The 24781-nt window shown below is 33.6% G+C and overlaps 2 protein-coding genes across 3 annotated transcripts in view; one reads left to right on the forward strand and one right to left on the reverse strand.

Moving 5' to 3' along the window:
• Nucleotides 1–24781, forward strand: part of LOC111518159 (arrestin homolog) — a 472237-nt gene that overhangs the window by 412765 nt on the left and 34691 nt on the right. For both annotated transcript variants that reach the window (XM_074172905.1, XM_074172906.1), the window contains 2 exons: nucleotides 6928–7178; nucleotides 15208–15441. In XM_074172905.1, coding sequence (XP_074029006.1) covers nucleotides 6928–7178; nucleotides 15208–15441 — 485 coding nt within the window. The remainder of the gene's footprint in view (nucleotides 1–6927; nucleotides 7179–15207; nucleotides 15442–24781) is intronic.
• LOC111516748 (14 kDa phosphohistidine phosphatase) overlaps nucleotides 1–24781 on the reverse strand; it is a 188490-nt gene that overhangs the window by 110339 nt on the left and 53370 nt on the right. The window lies entirely within an intron of this gene.

Genomic DNA, 24781 nt, shown 5'->3' on the forward strand with positions numbered 1-24781 from the left:
AATGACATTGTGAAGTAGGATCGAGTACCAGTCCAACTACGGATGCTACTATGTTTTTTTTTGACAAAATACAAGCACAACAGGAAAATCCTTAAGGCGCTCTCAGAGCGGTGCCTGTGCGAAGGTAGCGATTCAAATTGGATTTGAATCGCATCGCATCTATAGCATCGAAGTTTGGCCGCCGGCAAACCCTCATGCCACACACAGTCAAAGGCCTTAGAAATATCGAGCGCAACAGCTCTTGATTCTCCATGTTTCTCGATTGCGTTATTCTAAATATAGATGACATACGATAAAATGTCGCCTGCTGATCTTTGTTTCCGAAAGCCATATTGATGATCGCTCAAGATGTTGAAGCCTTCCAAATATTTGAGGATACGTTGGTTTACGACTCTCTGCATGATTGTTGATATCACTGATAGCAAAGCGACTGGTCTATAGTTATTTGGAAGATTTTTCTTGCTTTTTTTGGGAATAGGCTGAGAGCGAGCAATCTTCCAACAAGTAGGAAAAACCCCTTTATATTTAGACAGGTTGAAAAGTCTGCAAAATACTGGTGCGAGTTCATTTGCACACTTTGAAAGTATTATGACGGGCAATTCATCAGGGCCAGACGCCTTATTGATATTGAGCTGTTTCAAAATTCGCCTGACTAGACGCTGCCGAAAAGTAATTTCCGGCATTGTGGATTCTAGTGTGAGAATAGTGGGTGGTGCCTTTCCCAAAAAGCCGAAGGTGGAGTGGGACGCAAATTTTTCAGCTAGTAGATTTGCTTTTTCTATGGCTGTTGTTGCAATTGAACCATCCGCTTGTGTTGGAATTATAGGTTTTGAAAAGTTCTGATTAACAGTTTCAGCTACCGACCAGAAGGATCTAGACCCGTTGAGATTGGTAAGCAGTTTATCCTTAAATCTGTGATTGTGAAGTTCTTTGCTTTCATTTATCTTCAGTTTGCAACTGTTGCGAGCATTAACAATCCTAGTTCAGTTTTCGGCACTGGGATTTTTGCGCCACTGCCGGTTGACGAGATTTTTGAAGTCGACAACTTGCTCGCAATTTTTGTTGAACCAAGGGTTGCCGTTAGAAGATCGTTTTATTGAAAAGATATTTGTGCAGAGGTAAATAAACTGACAAAGAGTGAAATTCTCAACTTATTCGTGAATAAAATAGTGCCCACCAGTAACGTGAATAATGATATTGTGAAAAATTACATCGTTAAGTACTGTGAAGGTGAAAATATTGACGAAAATGTGTTTCACGATTCATGTACGAAGTTAATCCCAAATATAGAGTGTAATCGACAAGAGTGCATTTTTCAAAATAAAGCCAAAAACCGTGAGTTAGAGTTATTAACGAACCTGAATCTACATTTGGAGAAACGAATTTATGACCTGGAAACAATTAATGATTTGATAATTAATTTCTGATGCTTTGAAGAAACCTGTACATCCCATCAAAAATAATACATATTCAGAAAGAAAGCCTCTCCAGTCCTCCCATACGTCGAGAAGCTCAACGACCCACTACAGAAAACATAAACAAAACGTTATCATTGGTAAAAACGAATCAGGCAGTATCAAAACAGTACCTCGACTAGGTTTTCTCCATGTGTACAGACTATCCTCTGAAGAAACTGCTGAATCATTAAGAGACTTCCTAAAGGTAACTGCCCCTCACATTGATTTCCATTGTGAAAAATTGGAAAAAAAAGACCCATCAACAGCATCTTTCAAAATTTATTTTCCATTGTCACTTGTAAAGGAAATCTATAACCCGGAAATATGGCCTGAAGAGTGTGCGGTATCACGTTTCATCTTTCCAAAAAACTTGCAGACTCAATTCGTATCAACTCAGAAAGTGCAGTGACAGTGCCAAAATAATCCTGCTTCAAACAGTCATGATGTTTTCAGTGTTTTTAGTATAAATATCCAATGTTGCGATTTTCTGCAAGAATGAAATTATATCTCTAAGTAGACCACTCATGGCGATCAATGATTTATCTCTTGGAATGGTAATTGAACAGTTGCTTTTCATAATAAATATTGCATAATTAACATTTATCGGCCTCCCATCAATGATGAGAAACGTAGGAACACATTCTTTACTCGTCTCTCTGAGGTTTTATCCATTGCAACACATAACTTTCAGTCCGTACTCTTATGTGGCGATCTGAAAATGATTATACTTTTTCGGATGGTAAATCAACAATAACAACTAGTAAAAGTTCAAAATTCCTGGGAATTGAGCTAGATTTTAGACTGGATTGGAAATCTCATCTGGATACTTTGTCAGAAAATGTTGTAAGGCATTGCTATGCCCTAAGAGTCATCACTAAAACAATAAATGTTCAAGCGTCAATGTCTGTCTATTATGCACAAGTCCACTCAAGACTTAAATAAGGCTTAATTTTTTGGGGTGCATCTGTGAACGTTAAAAAATTTTTTTCACTTCAAAAACGTTGCCTTAGAATTATTTATAAATCCAAACAAACTGATAGCTGTAAACCTTTATTCATAGAAAAGAAAGTACTGGCCCTATACAGTCAGTATATTCTTGACAGCATAATGTTTATTAAAAGCAATCCAAAGCTTTTTAACGACTTTGATAAAGCACACATCTACCCAACAAGAAATAAAGCAGATTTGGTTTCTAATATTCCTAATTTTACTTATATTCAGAAAAATATACCGTATACTCTAATAAAAATATATAACAAACTTCCAAATGCATTAAAAAGCCTCTCTAAAACAACACTCAAAAATAAACTTAAAAACTTTCTTCTAAATAGAGCATACTACTCAACTGATGAATATTTTAAAGATACCATCCCTTCAGATTTTACCTGCTAAAATGTCTCACATTCAATTGATTTCAATTTTTAAATGTTTTTAACTGTATATTTATTACACTGACATGTTCTACGCTCATCTGGGCATTTTACTTCATTGTAATTGAACAAATAATAAATAATAAATGAATAAATAAATAAAAATAAACATAGATCAATCTATTAATAATTCTGTCTCGAAATTATTGAAAGATCTTTTCAGTTCTTATGAGATGACGTCTCTAATGAATGAAAATACCAGATCATTTTCAACAGTAAATTATATAAGTTCCTCTGCTATTGATTATGTTGTATTGAATACACTTGAATTAATTGATACCAGTCACGTCAAAGATGTTGATATCCTATTTGACAACTACATGAATGATTTTCTTTGGTGTTTCAATTGCTCGTTTTCTAAAATTACAAAAAAAAAATCTATGAAAAGTGAAAAAATCTAATTTTCACATGAACTGAATCAAATGAGAGAAAGGTTAAAGGATTTGGATTGGTTACGCAAGAGAACAGATGACATAACGGTAAAAGAGAAGTATAAATTACTGAAGAGGAATATTGATAAGAAAATTTCTCTCGAAAAAAAATCGCATTATAAAGCTATCATTAGTGAATCGGATAACAAAACGAAAACACTTTGGCAGATTGTAAACAAAGTTGAAGGAAAACATAAATCTAACAAAATATCTGAAATTAATTTTAATAACGAGGTCCTAACCGAACCAGAAAACATGGCCCCTGTGTTTGGACGATATTTATCAACAGTGATAACTGATAAATTGAATGAACATTTTGGTCAACAGTTTTCCACACAATGTACCACAGGTGAATTCAATCCTGCCTCAATGTTCTTTGAAACCGTCACAAAGGACGAAATACTTGAGGTCATGAACTCATTACCCAATAAAAAATCTACAGGTCCGGACGAAATTCCGATTTCAGTAATTAAATACACCAGTGATATAATTGCACCAGCTTTCGAGCATATTATCAATCTGTCCGTATTGCAAGGCAAATTTCCCTCTAGCCTCAAATTAGCCTCTATAATTCTTATTTTTAAAAAAGGCGATCCAAGTAATATTGAGAATTATAGACCAATCGCTTTACTTTATTTATTCTAAACTGATAGAGAAAGTAATGGCCAATAGAATCACAAATTGTCTCAACACATATCAGGTTTTACGTGACAACCAGCATGGATTCCGTAGTAGTTTATCAACTGAAACAAGCACGATGGAATTTGTTCCATATGTCAACAACAGAATGGACTCTGGCGAATTTGTGATCTCAATTTTCTTTGATCTTACTAGAGCTTTCGACTCGCTCGATATTTCTTTCATATCTAATAAATTGAATAACCTTGGTGTCCGCGGCCCAATCAATGAGTGGATCGTGTCCTTCCTCGAACGAAGAAAGTTCATTGGTTAAGAATGATGACGTCATCTCGGAGGAATTTGAAACAGATATTGGTACACCCCAGGGAAGCGTACTCGGTCCTCAAATTTTCCTCATTTTCATTAACGACCTTCCCATTCACATATCTCAAGGAAAGGTGCTTATGTATGCAGATGATACTTGCATTACTGTGTCAGATACTTCATCTGTAAGACTATCTGAAAAGGTCAACACAATCCTAGAGAGTTCAAGGACTGGTGCTTTAAAAATAAACTTAGGATTAATCATAATAAGACGGAATATATAGAGTTTTGTAGCAAACATAGAACACCTCTGCATTTACCGCTCTCATTTGAAGGAGTGTCAATTGAGCCATCTATAATGGTGAAGTTCTTAGGAACACAATTCGACTGCAACCTATCATGGAACTCGCATGTCGATGTAGTTTGTGGCAAGCTGAACAAATGTTTTTATGTGGTCACCTCCAAAACATGCTGGAACGAGATTATATGCTTGAAGTTTACTATGCACTGGGGTACTCCGCTATTTCATATAGTATCGTTGTCTGGGGTCAAGCGTCCGAACTACAAAGAGTGTTTGTGTTGCAAAAACGTATTATTAGACGTATTTTCGGCTTATCTTATAGAACATCATGCAGAGACACCTTCAAAAGTAATAAAATTCTCACGGTGACCTGTATTTATTTATTAAAACTTTTGACTTACATTTTCAAGAACCTAAGCAGCTTTAGAAGGCATTGCGATATTCACATGTATGACACCAGAAACAAAAGAAGTATCCTACCGAAAAAAATTTGTCACTACATGCAAAAAAAATCTCCAGTGACTACTGGAATTCGTCTATTCAACCTTCTGCCACTCGAATTGAGAGAGAGCAGAAGTCCAGATATTTTCAAATGCAAATTAAAGAAAGTACTGGCCGAAGGATGCTTTTACTCCCTCCGGGAATTCCAACTTTTTTGTCGTTAGCGACTTTCAGTACTGACCTTATCATGTTTCTTCATATCTTGCTTTATCTTTGTGTGATTTTTCCCAGGCGGTGAAGTATGCATCACTGAAATACTCGATTCAAATTCGGTTTTTGACTCGATAACAATCAAGAATGCAATCTTCTCTTTTTTTTTAACCGTTATTTATGTCATGTCATTTCATTTGTATATATTCATCGGGCACAATTTAATTTGTGAACTTAGACTAATCCGATCTATCACTTGTTAATAGGATATGGATGCAATAAAATTTGAATTTGAATTTGAATATGTATAACATCCGTGACTTCAGAAGCACAAGTTGATAGATCTTTAAAGCTGAAAAAAACATCTAGCCAGGGTAAATGGTCTTGAGGATCCTCCCATTCAGCTGATCTGTAATGCTAAACTTTGCGCGGCTTAGATGATCTGAAATAAGTTTGTGGTCAGAAGATCCCAATGGACACCTTACTGTGTTTCGGGGTTCCAGCATTTTCTCTCGTTGACAGGAGAGAGTAGTGAAACGCGTACTGACAATAAAGTCTATAATGTGAAAATTTGCAATCGTATTGTTATTGTTTTTCGCCAAGTAACGTGTCAGTGTATTCAAAAGATTTCTATTCTATCTTTCATATTTCAAGAATATTTTGAAAAAAATTAGAAACAGAATAATTGACATTTCCCAAACACACAATTTTATTCATGAAAAAGATACCAAAATTGCAAGATAGAGCGTATGAAACTAGGAACGAATGCAGTGGATATTTGAAAACATTACAAAAAATAAACTAGTTAAAATGATATTCACTTAGATATTTTATATTCAATCACAAAAACATCATAAATGAAAAAAGTTGAAAAGTAATCAGTAGATCGCAAATGAAAATGTAGTCTTGTAACCCATAAGTATATTTATGAATATGGTTTATGACTTGAGACTTGATTGAGATAATATTTGGACTATATCAATGAAACATGCTTGTTGAATCCGTTAGATAACAGGGACTTTATTGCTGGTCTTGAATGAGCTATTTGTATCAATATTATTTATGTTGTGTGTGAGATGCTCATGAATATCTGAGTGTAATGACTTGGAGTAGGTCTAGTGTGAAACATTTCAGTAAGACGTCCTCCAAAGAATACAGATATAGGATTACATCACCCACCAGCTAGGAGGCACTCCTTTGAGTGAGCCTGAAGCCATCCAGGCCGTACCGTGCCTGGAATCGTACCTACGAACCATCTTCTGAAATTTTCTTTGCGGTAGCCACAAGAACACACTGAAGTGATTTCAGTTGATTGTTTTATATTAAGGTAGTGCAAAATTTCTAACTTCATGATCACAGTAAACTTCCCAGGGCTTTTCTTCTTCTGGATTGTGTCAATCATCCGGAGTTTATTCTGTTAAGAAAGAATACTTCATTGATGGAACGAGTTCAATTTTTTAGTTATTCTGAGATTAACTTCACCAATATGAACATACTTTTTTTGTATTGATGGTACTTGCCAATTTTATGTGGAAAACATTTAACACACGTCCCCAAGCCTAAGATAGGTCGACACGCCACTGGCATCGTCGTTAACCCCACTTTCAAATTTGAACAATCAATATTTTGTCCTTTGTCTCCGAAACAACAGTTCAAGCGATGCTAACAGAATTGCACCCCTGAAACGTATTGACAGTTTTCGCTTTCACTTTCAGGCTCTTTCTCCTTACCTGTCCGTGCATCACCAAATTTTCAAGGACAGCTTGGTGGAAACCGTCGTCAAAGCTGTTCTCCGGTAGACGAGAACAGATGCGGCGTTCAAGTATCATTCACGCCACACTCTAACGGCGTGGGGTCTGGCTCGGAGGATGGTGAGGGGGATCAAGGGGTTGATCTCGAGGAACCACAGGGGAAAGTGGGCGACGATGGTATTTCTGGAAGGGAGGATGAAGACTTGGATAATGAGGTGAGTGTAATTAACCGATTGATTGAACCAAAATATCCAAGCGGTTGTTCGTGAAACAATACACTGTGTGCTACATCGAGGTCCCGAGGGAACTGAACTAGTTCGTTAATATTGAACGCGTTTAAGTGAGCTGTTGAGAATAGTGCCAGTTATTTGGAAAAACTTAACATTAGAATATTGCGTTTTTGCACAGATTTCCACTTATAGGCGGTGATTTCATGTCATTCTTACAACAATAAAGTAGTAAGATATACGCTATCCAGCAGTAATTTGGTGTGTCAGTTGATCAATTGCCAATATAAAACGACACAAAAACGTACTACAAAAACGGCCGTTATCTCTCGAAGCCGAAAAAGCATTCCATTCTTTCCTATTAGTTCGGGAGCATAGCCGTCTTCCTGGACATTTTTCTAATTCTGTGTGAATAAACAAAATGCCATCAGAAGTAACTTTGACGGATATTCACAAGCTGCTGATTAACCTAAATACCAAATCAGATAAAACACAGGAAACATTATCTGAAATAAAAGCTGATCTGATAGGAGCTAACAATACAATAACATCCTTTGAAGTAGAAAACGCTAAACTGAGAGAGGAAATCATTCAATTGGATAACAAACTTCAAAGAAATGATCTTATTGTTTTCGGATTTTACTCCGAATACACCGAAACGACCGTAATTTTCTACCTGACTGATAGTATTTTGGATCCACAAAAAATGAAAATTAATTCAGTTCTAGGTTTAAAAAATCGAATAGAAAAAATTTCTCATCCTACATTGGTAGAAAAAAATTTAAAACAATTATTCAATATTTTATTAACTAATTCTTATCCTCCAAAATTTTTAAATAAATTGTTATATAATACTCCATCTAATATCATCAACATCAGAGAGAACAATAAAGCTGAAAATCCAAATTTCAAATACTTTTCCATTCCTTATGTCCCTGAATTGTCCAGCAAAATCATAAACGTATTTAAACAAGAACAGAATATAAAAATTTCACAAAGGAAAGTTAAACCCTTAACTAAACTACATTCAAAATTGAAAGATGAAGATCCGTTATTTGAAAAGTCACATGTAGTTTACGAAATTCCCTGCAACAATTGTGATAAGATATATATAGGTCAAACAAAAAACAATTTAAAAACCCGCATAGCTCTTCATAAAAGTAATTGTAAAAATTTAAAACGAAATTCTTGTGCACTCACACAACATGTTCTAGATAATGATCATTCAGCCAATTATACTAACACCAAAATTCTCCATTTCGAACCAGATTCAAATAAAAGGCAATTTCTGGAAATGGCTGAGATCAAAATTAAAGAAAACAATATCAACAAAAAGACAGACATCGACAACCTCAGCAAAATTTATTCATTTTTACTAACAAAAATATAAATCTGAATACATCCTGTAATATTAACACAGTATAAATCCCCATAATGAACGATAATAAAAAATTTGAAAAAGTATTTCACATTATTCAATGTCAAAAAGTTGTCATTTTGATGTTGAAGACTTCTTTCAAAATTGAAATTTCCAAATTGAATATTCTCACATAGCACAGGTATTCTGTTTTATCCGTTATTATGTTTTATGTTTTTTGTATTTGTTTTATGTTTTATGTATTTATGTTTTATATATATATATATATATATATATATATATATATATATATATATATATATATATATATTTATTATGTCCTTTTTATATTACAGCCCTCGATAAAGCTAATAAACATTAGCGAAAGCTCGGGCAGCTAAAAAGAGTAAATATTTATTCTAATCAGACCGAATCCCCGAAAAACTACTATTCTATATATATATATATATATATATATATATATATATATATATATATATATATATATATATATATATATATATATATATATATGTATATATATATGGAAACAGCCCCCTAAAATTTGAAGTTGTAAATCGATTTTAATAAATTTTTTTTTAAATGTCGAGTACTAAAAGGTCTACCTTGGGGCAAAATTTGAAATGTTTATTAAAGTTTCAGGGCATACTACGATATTTTTTCTTAGTTGAAAATCGGGACTTTTTATTAGCGATTTTTTTAATGAAAAAATCACTACGCCACTGGATTCAGAGTGCCTCTAAATAGGTGTGATCAAAATTTCATGAAAAAAATATTCATTATTAACAAAGTTATGACAACTCAAAAAAGAAAGGACCAATAATTCGTTCGTTCAATATCCCACACCAGACGTTGATTTTTTGGGAATACTGGCTTTTACAGTTTATTACCCAGTTAGGATTATCCGCTGCCCAATAGCGACAATTCTGTGATGACACTACTCCATTTGTAGTGAAAGTGGCTTCGTCGGTATGTAAAATATTTTTTAGGAAATTTTTATTGTTTAAATATTCCTTTGGGCCCATAAACAATATTCCAGGCGTCTTGCTTCGTCGCCTTCTTGAAGTGTGTGTAAAAATTTTGGCTTGAAAGGTTTGATATTTTTCGCCTTGAGACATCTCCGAATAGTTTCTCGTGGAATATTCAAAAGTAAAGTGGCATTTCTTATACTGGCATTAGGATTATTTCCGAAACAATCTAAAATGATTTGATCATTACTGTCACTCCTGTTTCGTCTTTGTACAGGATTACTTTTTAACATCATATTTGATACTGCACCAGTTTAATTGAATATTTTATTTACTTTATTTACCGTACCGCAGCTAATACGAGGACGATCTGGATGTCTCTCATTAAATACTCTACAAACCTCTCTAGCACTTCTAACGTCATCTCCCAAAAGGCGTACAAATTCAATTTTCTCTCTTACGCTCAATCTTGCAGCCATGACACAAAATGATTCGAAGAACTGTAAGGTGAATATTGTTGACAATAGTACACTTAAATCTTTCACGACTAAGATTTAAATTGAAATATTAGGTCTTAGTTTTGGTTAATTTGCGTGAAAACTTGAATGTAATTCCGTTATTTTCATTAAAAATATTTACGCTATTTGTTTTTTTTTTCATCTGGCGGCACTTTATTGTTGAAATCATAAAAAAATATTCTATGGCTATATATGGCTATATCTGTTGATATACGGTGTTTTTTGTAACTGTTAGTTGTGTGAGTTTTCGAATTTTTGAGTTGTCATAACTTTGTTAATAATGAATATTTTTTCATGAAATTTTGATCACACCTATTTAGAGGCACTCTGAATCCAGTGGCGTAGTGATTTTTTCAATAAAAACATCGCTAATAAAAAGTCCCGATTTTCAACTGAGAAAAAATATCGTAGTATGCCCTGAAACTTTAATAAACATTTCAAATTTTGCCCCAAGGTAGACCTTTTAGTACTCGACATTTAAAAAAAATTATTAAAATCGATTTACAATTTCAAATTTTAGGGGGGTGTTTCCATTAAAAATGGGTCACACTGTATATATATATATATATATATATATATATATATATATATATATATATATATATATATATATCACTCAAAGATAGCAGCATTGATTATAACTCTTCGGAATGCACTTGAACAGGTGTGGATAACCTTCACTATTCATAAAGTAAAATATGCCTTAGCCTCTATGTACCCCCCTTAATGTTCCTCTTCCAAGTTTCATAACGGCTTTTGAAGATAGTTTATCCTCAGTATGTCCGAAATTTGAAAATGTGATCTGTGTTGGAGATTTAAATATTGATTTCTCTGAGTGAGATCATTGAATCTTTCGGTTTGAAACAGATAGTATATCTAACACGCTTTTCTACAACGGTCGATTGTAGCTCGTTTTCGGATCACTTTCTTGTATCATGCAGGTCAGATATCGCAAATATAAAAGAAAATATCTTCATTTACACTTTTAGAGACTTCAGAAAATTCAATCCAGAATCATTTCGTTCTGACTTAAATAATACTAATTTCCAACTCATCACTGGGTATATTACAAAGAGTTGAGGAATCTCACAAATCGAACGGTAAATCTCGAGAAGAAGGCATAACTATTGCTTATCGAAAAGTAAACAATTGTGGAAGGAACTAGCAGAGCTAAATGTTTATAAGAAACAAGGTCAAAAGGCAATTCCTGAACACCTCTCGGATGTTGAAAAAATCAACAACTTTTTTACACTTTACACTTGTAATAGACCTTATTTCAAATGGAACCTCTGCATAGACAATGGGGCACTAGTATGTGAAAAATCTTTGACTTCGAGATGTAAGCACATGTAAGCACAAAAAACCTCAAGGATTCCTAAAGTAAGCACTTTAGGAATCCTTGAGGTTTTTTGTTTAAATCTGGTATTGTGTAAGTGATCCACAGACAATAATTTTGTTTCATATCTTCTATGATACATCGCAAGACTTAGAAAATATAGATGTCTACATGTAAAAAATTTAGATTCTGTGAAAAGTGTTTCAGATGGATAGGTATAATCTCTATTAAAAATAATATTAATGAGAAATTTTTGAGAGACATTGATAACCCTGAGAGTATTATCAGTAATACCTCCCCACCCAATTATTCCATAGTTGATATGGGACTGTACTAGACTGAAATATAATGTTCGTAGCTGTGCAATGTCAATCTTTTTGAAAAACTTTAATTTGTTCAGTAGAATCCTCATTTTATTCGCAACATATTCTGCGTGCTTATTCCATCTTACATTTTTATCTATTATTATGCCAAGATATTTTATATGTTCTTTCATATTTATAGTCATTATGTCATTGTCATTATGGATTTCCAACGAAGTTATAATTTGGCAAGTTGTTGCTGAAATAAGTGACAGGTACAAAGTGAGTTTTTTTTTGTATTGATTGTCAGCAACCTGCTCTTGAACCAACTGACAATTTTTATGAAATATCCCTCAGCCTTGTCGTTCAATTCTTTCCAAGTATCATCGCGATATAGTATGGCTATATAATGGTACCTTCTGAATTGACCCTAAACAAATCATTCAAGTAGATATTTGAATAGGAGGTGCCCCAATACCGTTCCTTGGGGGATTCCGTATTCTATGGTACAGTAAGAACTGAGTGTTTCATTTATTTTGATGCACTTTTTCCTATCAGAGAGATAGTTTTCAAATAATTTCAGCGATGTCCTTTCGAAACTGATGTTTTCCATTACCTTTATCAATTTCTTATGTGAAACCGTATCAGAAGTTTTGGACAGATCAACAAAGACACAAAGCCATGGTTTACCATTATCCATCGAATCATATTGATTGTCAGAGAGTATTTTATATTTTTTCAAATATTTGTCTATTCCAACTTTTAATATTTTCTCAAATAGTTTAGCTATATGGCTGATTAACGATATAGGACGAAAATTAATCAACTCATTTTTATTTCCGGATTCAAAAATTGGTTTGATCATCGAAGTTTCAAAGGCTTCTGGAAAACTACCGGTGTTCATGGCTCTATTTATAATATAAGTAATTGGTTTTGCTAGATAATTGACGAATTCTATCAGAGTTTCAGACCTGATGTTATCAAGACCTGGTGATTTACCTTTATTCAGATTGATAATTACTTTTTTAACTTCATATTCATTGGTAGTAATATATCTTATTCCATGAAAGCTAACTTTGATGAGCCATATTTCCACTGAGTATCCTGTAAATTGCAAAATATTTTAAAACATTACAATGCGTTGATATATAAAACTTTCATATTGAACAGTTTTTCATTCAACTTCTCTCATTCACCTCAAACTTTTGAGGGAATCTCGATGTTACAGACACCGTATTTATATAAAAAACAAGATTTTTTTCAAATTGAAAGGGGTAAATTTTTAGGAGACACTAATTTTTGGGTGAGAAAGGTTTGGGCTTTCTTTTTCTCCATCTTTACACGAAAAAATGTGGTAATCTTCCAAACATAGGAAGGAAGCAATCAATTTTACAAAGTTAACTCTATACAAATATGTTTACATCAAGCAAAGAAGTAACTTTCAGACATAAACTGGAAAACAGCTATTAAACATTAAATTACACGAAAGAAAAATACTTTCGTAACAAATACGTAATGAACACTGAATTATAAATATTACTGGAGTTTCTTTCCTAAACCAAATCGTTATTTTCAACACCTCGACACCTCAACACCTCGATCACCAAGTGATCATCTTCAAAGAGGAAGATACTACATCAAAGAGGAAGATACTACACCAAAGGTTCCAAACAGTATATCACAAGTACTGAATTATACAAAAACACTTCTCTCTATTCAGTTTGTATTTCAAACATTCGTTATGGATTTGAACCAGTTATTATTCACAGGATTCCTACACAATATAGGAAATGAAAGAGGTATAATTTCACTTACATGAATCACTGTCATCCTCACTGGTGAACATCCGATGTAAAACATTTCCTTCCTTTCTTTGAAAGATTCCCACATTTTTTGTATAGAGATGGAGAGGAAGAAAGCCGAAACTTTTCTTTACCAAGAAATTATGATTTCATTATACCATAAAAAGGCAAGAATTAAAAATGGAGTAATGATTTAAATACTGAGAAACTGTATGAACATTATATTTATTGAAGAACATACTAAATATATGAACAGAGGCTATGTAACATTGCAATGGAAGATAAAAGAGCATACAGCACCATTAGTCTACAGAATTTGTGACAGAAGTAATTTTGAGCAACACAACAATTCTTTGTTTTGAAGGGTAACGCAGGAAAGTCTAAAATTTAATTGTTGACATCAAGGTCTATCCTTATCAAAAAATATATTCATTGAATTTTGCATTTTTGCAAAGGTTATCTTGAGAATCATGAGGCAAAAAACTGAAACATGTTTTCATCAACCTGCTTCTCCCACCATACGGTTATACTATTCAGTTATCCTCTAAGTATACAGTGTCTATGGAATTACGTATTCTGTTCAAGCAGTGCTTTGGTTTTTTTTTCACGCGGTCCTTTCATTGCCCCTTCAAGAAGATTTCCCCTTTCCTACTAATCCTCATTTGCTTTTTTACTTACTGTGATCCCCGAATATCCTAATACTAAATATAGAATCACTTTTTCGTTTCGCCACAGTATTTCCAGACTGGTTTCAAAATTACTCTTAAGTTCATCTATGTCCTGTGTATTTTGCCGCCTGCAAGAATATTGATCTGTTCATTTCGTTCAGGTCTCAAATTAATGTCCTTGCACAAGAAGAATTACAAACACTTCTGTCTGTAAAGCGAATGTGTTTCGAGCAAGAAAGTACCTCGATGTTAATTTCTACCAGTCAGAAACGTTCCCTTCCCATGTTCCATTTCAGCTCGACTTCAACCAACAATTTCCGTCAAGATATTCTCAGGATAATATTTTGCTCTCTATTAATCACGATTTGTATGATTTTGAAAGTACATTTATACACGAAATTTATACATATATATTTGTAAGTCAGAACCTGATGGCAATTAGACATGTTTCGAGTGGAGTGAGCCACCCATCTTCAGTAAAACAAGAAACAGCTGCAAAGAAAAAGGATATGAGCCACAGTTAGTTATCTTGACAAAGTAGTACTTACATTATAAAAATTATTGAATTAACTTAGGTTGAACGTAATAACGAAGTCATACGTGGTGATTTAAATTCCTCCTAAATTCTTCAGGTGTAAACTGAACCGTCATACAATGCACACTGTTTGATAAAATGGCTGTATAGTATGGCTGAATGCCATACTATAATCAATGATTTTTTACGGCTCCCGTATAACATAAAAAAACATCAAAACGAAAGTCATTTGTTCCTTGTTAAATCGATTCTATTTCTTTTATGTGATTCAGTAGTTTCAAAAGTTGCGTCAGAGAAAATTTGTCAAAAGTATTTCCACTGAATGAATAAATCCGTGGGGAGAAACGGCAAAGTTCTGAAAAAATATTCAAATTGCTAGCAGCCTGCTATTGTAGCAGTTAATTAATTATTGTGCTTTTGAAACATCCTCAATACATTTTATGAATATTTGCTCACAAAGTATCCCTATAAGAAATTCGGCTTTATTATTTTTCCTTTTGTTTTATTCAGACAAGGATCGGCCAGTATTACCGCAACCTTTGTGGAAGTCAACGACCAAGCCTAGCGGCCTACCTAGCCGGCGTTCCTGCCCCTAAAGCTTTCGCAGAAAAATTCTACTTGTTAAGCGACGGACAAGTTCGTTTGACAGCTTTGCTGGACAAAGCAATCTATTCACATGGGGAAGACATCAACGTAACGGTTCAAATACAAAATAATAGTAACAAGACGGTGAAAAGGATAAAGGTAAGAAAAATATACATGACGGATTTGTGGGGGCGGTATGACAGGGAGTTTATTTTTTACCGTGAACAGGGTAAAATTGATATTATAAGTTCCATACATTGTATGTTCTATACAATGAAGAGATCACATATTATAGATAAAACAATATTCGTAAAATAAATGATACTGAAATCGATTCACTTGCAGAAACATGAATGAAAACTACTGAAAGGATAAATAAATATAGTTGTAAAACTTCATTCTCCTTTTTTTTTCATAATGAATTCAGCCGCATTTATTCAGGCCAGCGCTTATTTCTTTTCATCTGACTTCATAAGGTGATTTATATTTTATTATTCCCTTGAATGAAATGAAATTTGGTGGAGTTATTCTGAACTAAAATATCCTCCCGTATCATAAGTATCATAGTTTTTTTAAGTTTTTGAAATAAAGTGCCGATATATCAAGTGAATTTTGTATATAAAAATTATTGTATGATGTATCAGAAATCATTAATATTCATCCAGTTAAATCTCTCCAATATCACAGACATTTTTGAACAACTATCACATCTTGAAATTACTCACAATGCTTTGTTTTGTGAAATTTAAAATAAACTTTCCAATTTTGGGAGGATATATACATTACGGTAATACAAAAAGTAAAGTGTGGGTAGACGACATACTGAGATCTTTGCTAGAATTTTTTACAAACATGAACTACGATCCGTTATTCTTTATATTTACAGAAAAAAAAGATCAGACAGTTTTTACTCTGAATGACAGGTAGAAATTTATTCACTTCATTCAGCAGTGAATACTTTTGTGAACAAGAATAGTGATATTCAATAGTGTACCAAAAATATCTGAAATTTTGAATATTACTGGAGTTTTTTCAACACCAAACCGTCATTTTTAACACCTCAACACGTGTTTCGATCACCAAGTGATCATCTTCAAGGGAAAAATCAAACTATAGTTTGTTCAGTATTGTCTGAGAGTAAAAGCATTTCAAGAATGCAAACATGCCGCTACATCAAAGGAAGCAACATAGTCGTCTTGAGCAAATAGCACTGCAATTCATCTACAAAATCATTGAGATATGTCTACCCTCTATATCTCTTGAGGACGCCGCTAACGATCCATTAAAATAGGGAAATGTGACAAAGAACGCGAAAACACTGACAAAGAATGCGAAAATACCGCCAAAAGAACCGCTCGATGTTTTTTCTGATATTACGTTTAAGGTGATATTAATAGGCGTCGGACTGGGGGTATTAATATAAAATATCCATTGATATATTCTGTATGATGAGAAGATAATTGAAATATGGTGAAAACTAATTTTGTTCAAATATTTTATTTTGGGAAGGACAATTTATATTTGAAATAGTTTTTTATTATTTAGAATTGTTACCTTCTACAGATCTATAAAATAATCAGAATATTAAATTTATAAATAAATACAAATGTAGAAAGGGCAAAAAATTACTGCATTTGATAATTTAGCTTTTTGAAAAAAAAAATGAAATTTGTCATTAACTTGAATTTAAAAGAGTTGGCATATTAAAAGAAATATGTATCATCTGGTGACGTTTTGAAGACTCTATCCATTTTCTTTATCCAACCTATTCAAATCAAAACATTATAATTTGTAGTTATAATTCGTCTTCTGATGTAAATAAGTTTGACATTATTATTATTATTGACACTGATAATATCAAATTGATCGTCGGTATGATAATGAAGATGGATAAAGTATTCGAAACATCACCAAATAGGTATACACATAGAATAAATTTCCGCGGTTAGAAATTTGAACATCTGATTTCGAGTTGAACCGCGTTCAAAATTTTGCGTTGTTCGACGTTTCGGCTTCGACTTTGACATTTTTATGAAGTAGAAAAGTGTGGCTGCCCTGAGAGATACACTTTATATTTTCTTGTTGGTTTGGAAATGAAGATTCATATTTCTTATTGGATTTTATAGTTGATTCAGAAACAATTTTATAGATTTAATGGGAATAAGAAATTGCGATAATTTCAATCTGAAAAAAGTCTACAGGGATTCGTCGTTTCATTAGGATTGATGATAACTGGAATAATTTTTTCTGATAATGAGCCTATGCGATCATCCAGATCCCACATCTCTGCTTCGAATCTGATTGTTTTGTGGATACATTTTTCCCAAGCTTTTTGGTCGACTGTTTCCAGAGCACTGTATAGGTATTTCTTTACTTCACACAACTTGAAGGTTTTATTATTCCTTGCGATGAATTCTTTAACTTGAGCCTAAGCCAACTCTGTTGGATTCAATTCACAGTGATAAGGCGGCAACCGAAGAACCGACATTCCTTTAGTCTTCGCCATCTCATCGGTGACATACCTGACGAATTTTGACTTATGACGTTTAGCCAAGTTGAGGAGCTCCGCTTTTAACATGGTCGATTCAAAAGGAATAGCTTTCATTTGTAACCACTCAGTAATATCTGCTTTCTTCCAAAACAATGTCGGCAGCTTCTCGACTCGTCTACTGTGGTAACTTGCGTTATCCATTACTATTACGGATCCCTGTGGAAGTTTTACAAGTATGTTTTTAAACCATTCTTTGAATACTGTGGCATCCGTTTCTTGATGAAAATTCCTATTTTTCTTCGATTCAAACACCATCAATCGATCTTAAACGAATCCTTCACTGCTGCCTATGTGAGTGATGATAAGACGACGACCTTTTCTAATTGGAATTTTCAAACCAGTGGACCAACCTTCCATAAAGGCTTGTCTTCCACTTTTGATGTTCTGATTTTGCCAAACTTTCGAGACGGTATGACCCTCATTGACTCATGTTTCATCCAAATGAAAAATAGATTTACCTAGTACGCTGGATTTTTTTATTTTCTTTAATAGTTTCTTCTCTATTCTACAATATCTGATTTTTCTATTAACATGTTCTATCTTGCTTTCCAAAAGTGAAATTCTGCTCATGTAATATCTTCCATGATATAGTTCTTATATCAGGAAAAAAACTGTCTTCACGAATAACTGACAAAACTTTATTCAATGTAGGTATTTCGTTTTTTATGTAAAAAGAGTGTACTGTTCTCCTAATAGAATTCTTCACTTCTTCATCGATAACCAAACACTTTCCACCAGTGGATACTTTCGGCTCGAAAAAGTTGTTGTTTTCCTTGAGTTCCTTGAGAATTCTAAAAAGTGTCGATCTATTGACACCGGTCATACTCGCGCATTTTTGCACTACTTCCTCCTTACTTTTTATTTGGGGCGGATATTGTATTCTTAAAGAATTATATACATTCATAACAATTGTTTTTTCATTTATATTTAATGGTGACAATTTCGGACGCTTCACGATTCCCGAACAACTAGCTTCCATGTTGTATAGCTGTTCATTCAACGCGCTTGGCTCTAAAAAGCCAAGTCGGTCTTATTGATAGGTGCGATGTGTCTGTTGACAGTATTCAAAGGAATATATATTTATACCGCCTTCAAAAAAAATGTTTTTCAATCCCCTTCAACTAAATACCTATTTGTTGAAGAATGTCTTGGTTACTACTGGACATATTTTAACATTTGTCATAGTAGATTTGTTATTTTATTTGTTCGAATAAATATTGTATTTTTGTCGTGAAAATTCATTTATTCAATTCGTTGAGAGTAAATAATTTGAATGCTTATGGCACTAAAATATATAAATAGATATACTGCTGTAGTCTCTCTCATTTCTGAACAGATTATAATCATAATTACAAAGCTATCCTAATTTATACTATAGGAACCTGCGTGTCTCACTATCTTACTGGTCTTAAATGAATTTCACAATGTGTCCTTATGAATTAGTTAGGTGATTCTAATAAATAAAATATTATTAGCTATATAAAATTAATTTCACAATATTTCCTTATCTACTAGTCTTAAATTGAACTTACAATGTGTCCTTATGTAATAGTAGGTAAATCGTAAATGAAATATTATTTCAACAAGCTATAGTATACTATAGTATACTATTAGGTATAGGTCCACCATCGTTATTTATGACATTATTATGTTTACTTATTTCTACACTTAGCAACAACAGACATCTAGATGCCTGTTGTTGCTAACTTGTCTAACTAATGGAATGGTTTTGTTGCAAAATATGATGGCCGACTGCTGATTATTCAGGTGTTCCATATTTTAAGTGTGCTAAGTGTTCCTTATATCTTATTTCGATAGATTTTTTTGTCTGTCCATATTTTGCAGGGATGATCACTTGGTGATAGAAACACGTGTCGAGGTGTTAAAATAACGGTTTTGGTGTTGGGAAAAAACTCCAGTAATATTCATTACTACACTAAAGGTTCCAAACAGTGCATCACAAACCTGAAATTTTGTTTAAACAGTTGGAATACCTTCATACTAACTGTAATAGAAAATTGTTTTACGAATACATCACTAAGATACGATTGAAGATTCAACTAAATGTTATTCCGAACTTGTTATTATTGCTCCATCTATGTAACTGATGGATTCATGAGAGCCGAGAAGTGCGTAATATAAACCCTATTCGGAACACTCTCGTTGTTACACGAATTTCTTCGGTTATTCGACGATATTTCAAGAGATTCTCCTTCACGTTCGCGACGTTAAACACGAAACATTGTCCTACTCTTCAGTGGCTGTTCGATCGCTTGATCGTCATAGGCGTAACAATATTCATGGAGATTTGCAGCTTCTCTGATTGACAGACAGTTTAAGGGTGTTATTCGTATGAAATATGATTCAAGAAATGTTCCCTTCTGTGAATACATTTTTGGTGACTTACATAACCTAATACTTCCAAAATATCATATAGGGTCTTCCAACGGGGACTTCCGAACTTTGACAATTGATAACGGCCATCTTGTTGAAGCTACATCTGTCAAATTAGCTGTCATTTATTCAGTATGTTTTGCCAAATCGCCTTGGATGGATATATCATTCAACAATACGTACAAATAATAAAATTGTTTTTATAAAAATGGGTGTTCTGTTCGGGTAACGTACCGGTTGTCACAATCGCCCTACCAAGAGGACTATTCGCAATGTGGTGGATAAGTTTGAATCCATTGGTTCAGTAAACGATCGACCAACACTCGTACGTCGACGAAATGCAAGATCTGCCGAAAACATCGCCACACTCTGTGACAGTGTGCAGGAGAATCCTAGACAGTCGATTTCGTGTCGCTCACAAGAACTCGGTCTTTCGCAGACCACAACTTGGCGAATTTTGCGTCGTGACTTTTGAAGTTTAGGAGAAATACAAGCAATTCACAACATTCCGTAACGAACTGAAACATTCTAGAATCTTGTCAAAGGTTTGGAGCTATGAAACGTTCGAAAACATGTCGAAACATTGCCGACATTCTAGTATGCTGTGGAATGTTCAGGAACATTGCAGACCATTCGAAGCCTTTTTTTGTATAAATGGATCCATCGACCTCTTATAATTTGAAGTTAATCTTTTATGTTTTCATTTTGTGATGACTTCCAATATATCAATGTAAATTGTATAATGTAAAGCACAATTACAACGTACTTAAAATTTATCTATTTGATGGGGATTATGGTCGTATCCGTTCAAATAGCTTTCCACTCACCACATTACATGTGGCCATTATTTGAAATTTCACAAACTACACTTAAACGATTTGATCTCCACTAACTTTATTGAAAATAATCATAACATGTTTCGCTAAAACATTAGCTTTTTCAAATGATTAATCATTTGAAAAAGCTAATGTTTTAGCGAAACATGTTATGATTATTTTCAATAAAGTTAGTGGAGATCAAATCGTTTAAGTGTAGTTTGTGAAATTACTATGGATCTTCATCAAGTAACGGCCGAATCAATCAGAAAATTATTTGAAATATTGAAATGGGCTACATAAACTATTCTTAAAAGATATACATATGCAATCGCGGACTCTATATGTGGCGAACAATTTCTTAAAAGGATTAGGCTGCGTTTTCGAAGAAATCCCCCAGAAGTATCACTAAATTCCGATCGTTAGTTTTTGAATGTATCGCGTTCAGACAGGCTAGATTATGGGTCTTATTTCTATAATATCCATGAAATGATTTCATTGTATTGAATATATTCTGTTCTTACGGTTACTGGAGTCAACGGTATGGATTTCAGTACATACATTTTCATTTTCAGTGTTTTTCCAGTTTTTATATTGTTTTCATGTTTTTCAGTTCTTCATCACCATAAATTAAAAACCTTCAAATACAAAAATAGCCCTTGTACGGCTTACAGATGTTTGTAACTTGAAATCTAGAGATGTTTGGGACCTACTAGATATAAGAACTTTTATTATATTCCTAAAGTAACACATTTCTGTTGGTTTCGACTCAAATCACTATATACTTTCTTCTTCGTATTTTGTGCGTGATCCTTTGGATTATTCCGAAAAGACTTCAGATGAGTCCAAAAAAACTATTTTTCAAGCAAAACATCGACTCCGATCAAAACAATTTATAAAATACTTTCTATCAACCATATCCGTATTTATATGACGTGATATTCAAATATTCTAATTTTATTATTTCAAATGCCTGATTTTGTTACTCAATGAAACATAAAAATGCTAGTAGCCTGCTAGAAACTAAGAGCTATGATATGAATAAGGAGTTTTGGGAATGTTTTGAAGTAAACTATCAATATATACGATACCACGTACGTTAGAGATGATTGTTGAGAAAGGCGTTGGATCAAATTGTTGAGAATATGTAGATTATTTTATGTATGTCTTCAACTATAACAATTATAAAACAATATAGAATATTCAAAGCTTCCAATCATGTATCGCTTCTACTAATTGCTGCAATCTCCCGAACGAAATGTATCTAGATTTTCATTTGAAGTTATTTATAAATATTCGATTTGTGAATGTTTTACGAATGAGTAGACCTACATTGAATAATTAACTTTCAAATGCAAATAATGTTTCAATAGGCCATCGCATTATAACTTTTACCTAAATACAGACAAAGATGTGAAATCTAAAATGTATCTCTCGCTGGATCATCACATGTAATTATTGGAAATTTTACCAGACCCAGACGACGTAAACTTTGAGCGACATCATTTTTGTAGGAACGATCAATCAGCGAGGCAAATCCATAGCCCGTTCATCAAAATCTTCATACAAAAACGTTTTACCTAAATCGACGAAAGCTCGACTGGAGTAAATGGCGAAAGCTCGTCGAAATAAATGGCGAATGTGTATACTCTAATTGTGGTGACCACGAAATGATCGATGTACAACGCCTGACTTTAGTACGAATAGAAATAATATATATTTCTGGACATATTTTGTTTGAATGAATATGTGAAATACGAAGGTGATATTTATTTAACGAAGAAAAATTACAGGGTGTCTATTAAACATGCGGCAAAAATTTGAGGGACTATCCTAAGGATAGTCCCTTTGGTAATTTTTGATAGGGCGCTTCGTTTCGAAGATACGGAGCGAAAAACAACTTCGACAATAACAATTTTTTACCAAAAATTATATGTAATATTTCCTAATCTACAAGAACTGTTGAAAATGACTGCCACCCACTACTCCCGAACTCTTTTAAAAACACCAGGATCGTTTCTGATTGCGTTACACCCAGCAATTATCCGATTTCTCAAATCTTCCACTGGAGTAGTATAAATTTATGACTTCAGGTGGCCCCATACGAAATAATCCAAATAATCCAGAGGGTTCAAGTCCGGAAAAGCAGGCCATAAGTAAGGTCCACCTCGACCAATCCAGCTATCTCCATATGTTACTGTTGAAAACTCTCGCGCCAATATGCTAAAATGCGCTGGTGCACCATCGTGCATAAATCACTGCATTCTTGTAACCAATGGTACATCCTCCAGAAACTGAGGTAGCATTTCTTTAAAAAAGTTGCGGTATACCTCGCCGGTAAGTCTACCTGACAGAAATACCGCTCCAATTAGAAACTCTCACCCGAATGTTTAACGAGAACTGATGTTGAAAGCGATCATCAAGCACCTCATGTGGATTTTCTTCAGCCCAAACATGGTTACTGTGGAAATTCCTTATGGCATTTCTTGAGAAACTGGCTTCATCGGTGAAAAGAATAAGCGTCAGAAGTTGAGGGGTTTGAACCAATGTGCGCGAAAGCCATTGACAGAATGCAATACGTGGAGAAAAATCTGCAGGAAGAAGTCCTGAACTCGTTGTATGTGGTTTGGGTACAACAAATAGTCTCTAAGAATGTTCAAAATCATCCCGCTACTTACATTTGAAGTATTTGCAATTTTTCAAATAGAACCAGCACATTTTCTTCTACTTCTACCGTTCTTACTTAAAATTACCAAAATTGTTACTGACGAAATTGTTTTTCGCCCCGTATCTTCGAAACAAAACGCCTTATCGAAAATCATCAAAGAAATAAATATTATTACAATAGTCCAAGAAATAGTCTCTTAATTTTTTTCCGCATGTTTAATAAACACCCTGTATATTTTTATCCATATTTTTTTCGAGTGAAGATGGATTTAAAATTTAAATGCATGATGATGAAATACGAAGGTTATATTTAATACTTTTTCATTTACCTCCTGCAATTGTCTATTTGAAGTAACAACAAGCAAAATGAAAATCGATATGATGACTATTATAGAAACTTGTCGTTCGATTTAACTTTGTTCGAGGTATGATACTCTGAAAGGAAATCAACTACTTCGTATTGATGTAGGACAACTACCTTGCACTGACGAGAGGCCAAACTCGTCTGCAAGTGTGCCCGTTCCAATAATTGAACATCTATTCCGGCAGTTGTATTGCCAAAAGCATATGCATGAATAACTTCTTTGAAAAATCTTGCACTTGCACCTGTCGGATATAATCCAACACCCTTCGTGGTATTAGCCAAGGAGTAGTTGTTTTCTGATAGGTGTCAGTCCATAAACCTACTGTGTAGGTAAGGGAAGACTGGTCTGAACGAATTGTTCTTTCAGATAATTTAATAACACCTATTTATTAAGATTGTTCAAGTGTTTACATTTGTAGGTTTATATTATTTCGACTAGTATTAATTGACATGATTTTATATTTCCAGTTTAGATACAAGAAGAGAAATGATATTTTATATGTACTCGCATTTCGTGAATAATAATGGTAAATATTAGAGGGATCTACAAATGGAAAGTATTTGGCAAAATCCATCATATAAAATGCCATCACATTCTTTATGCATACACCAACACAAAATGTGTTACTCAACGAAATTTATAATGTTGATGATGAGTAGAATCATGGTGTAATACAATTTCAAAACGAAATGTTTAAAGGTAACTAT

Source organism: Leptinotarsa decemlineata, unplaced genomic scaffold (genome assembly GCF_025532065.1).
Source record: "Leptinotarsa decemlineata unplaced genomic scaffold, Ldec_3_MD MMD2_tig00000199_RagTag_RagTag, whole genome shotgun sequence".
Taxonomy (NCBI): domain Eukaryota; kingdom Metazoa; phylum Arthropoda; class Insecta; order Coleoptera; family Chrysomelidae; genus Leptinotarsa; species Leptinotarsa decemlineata.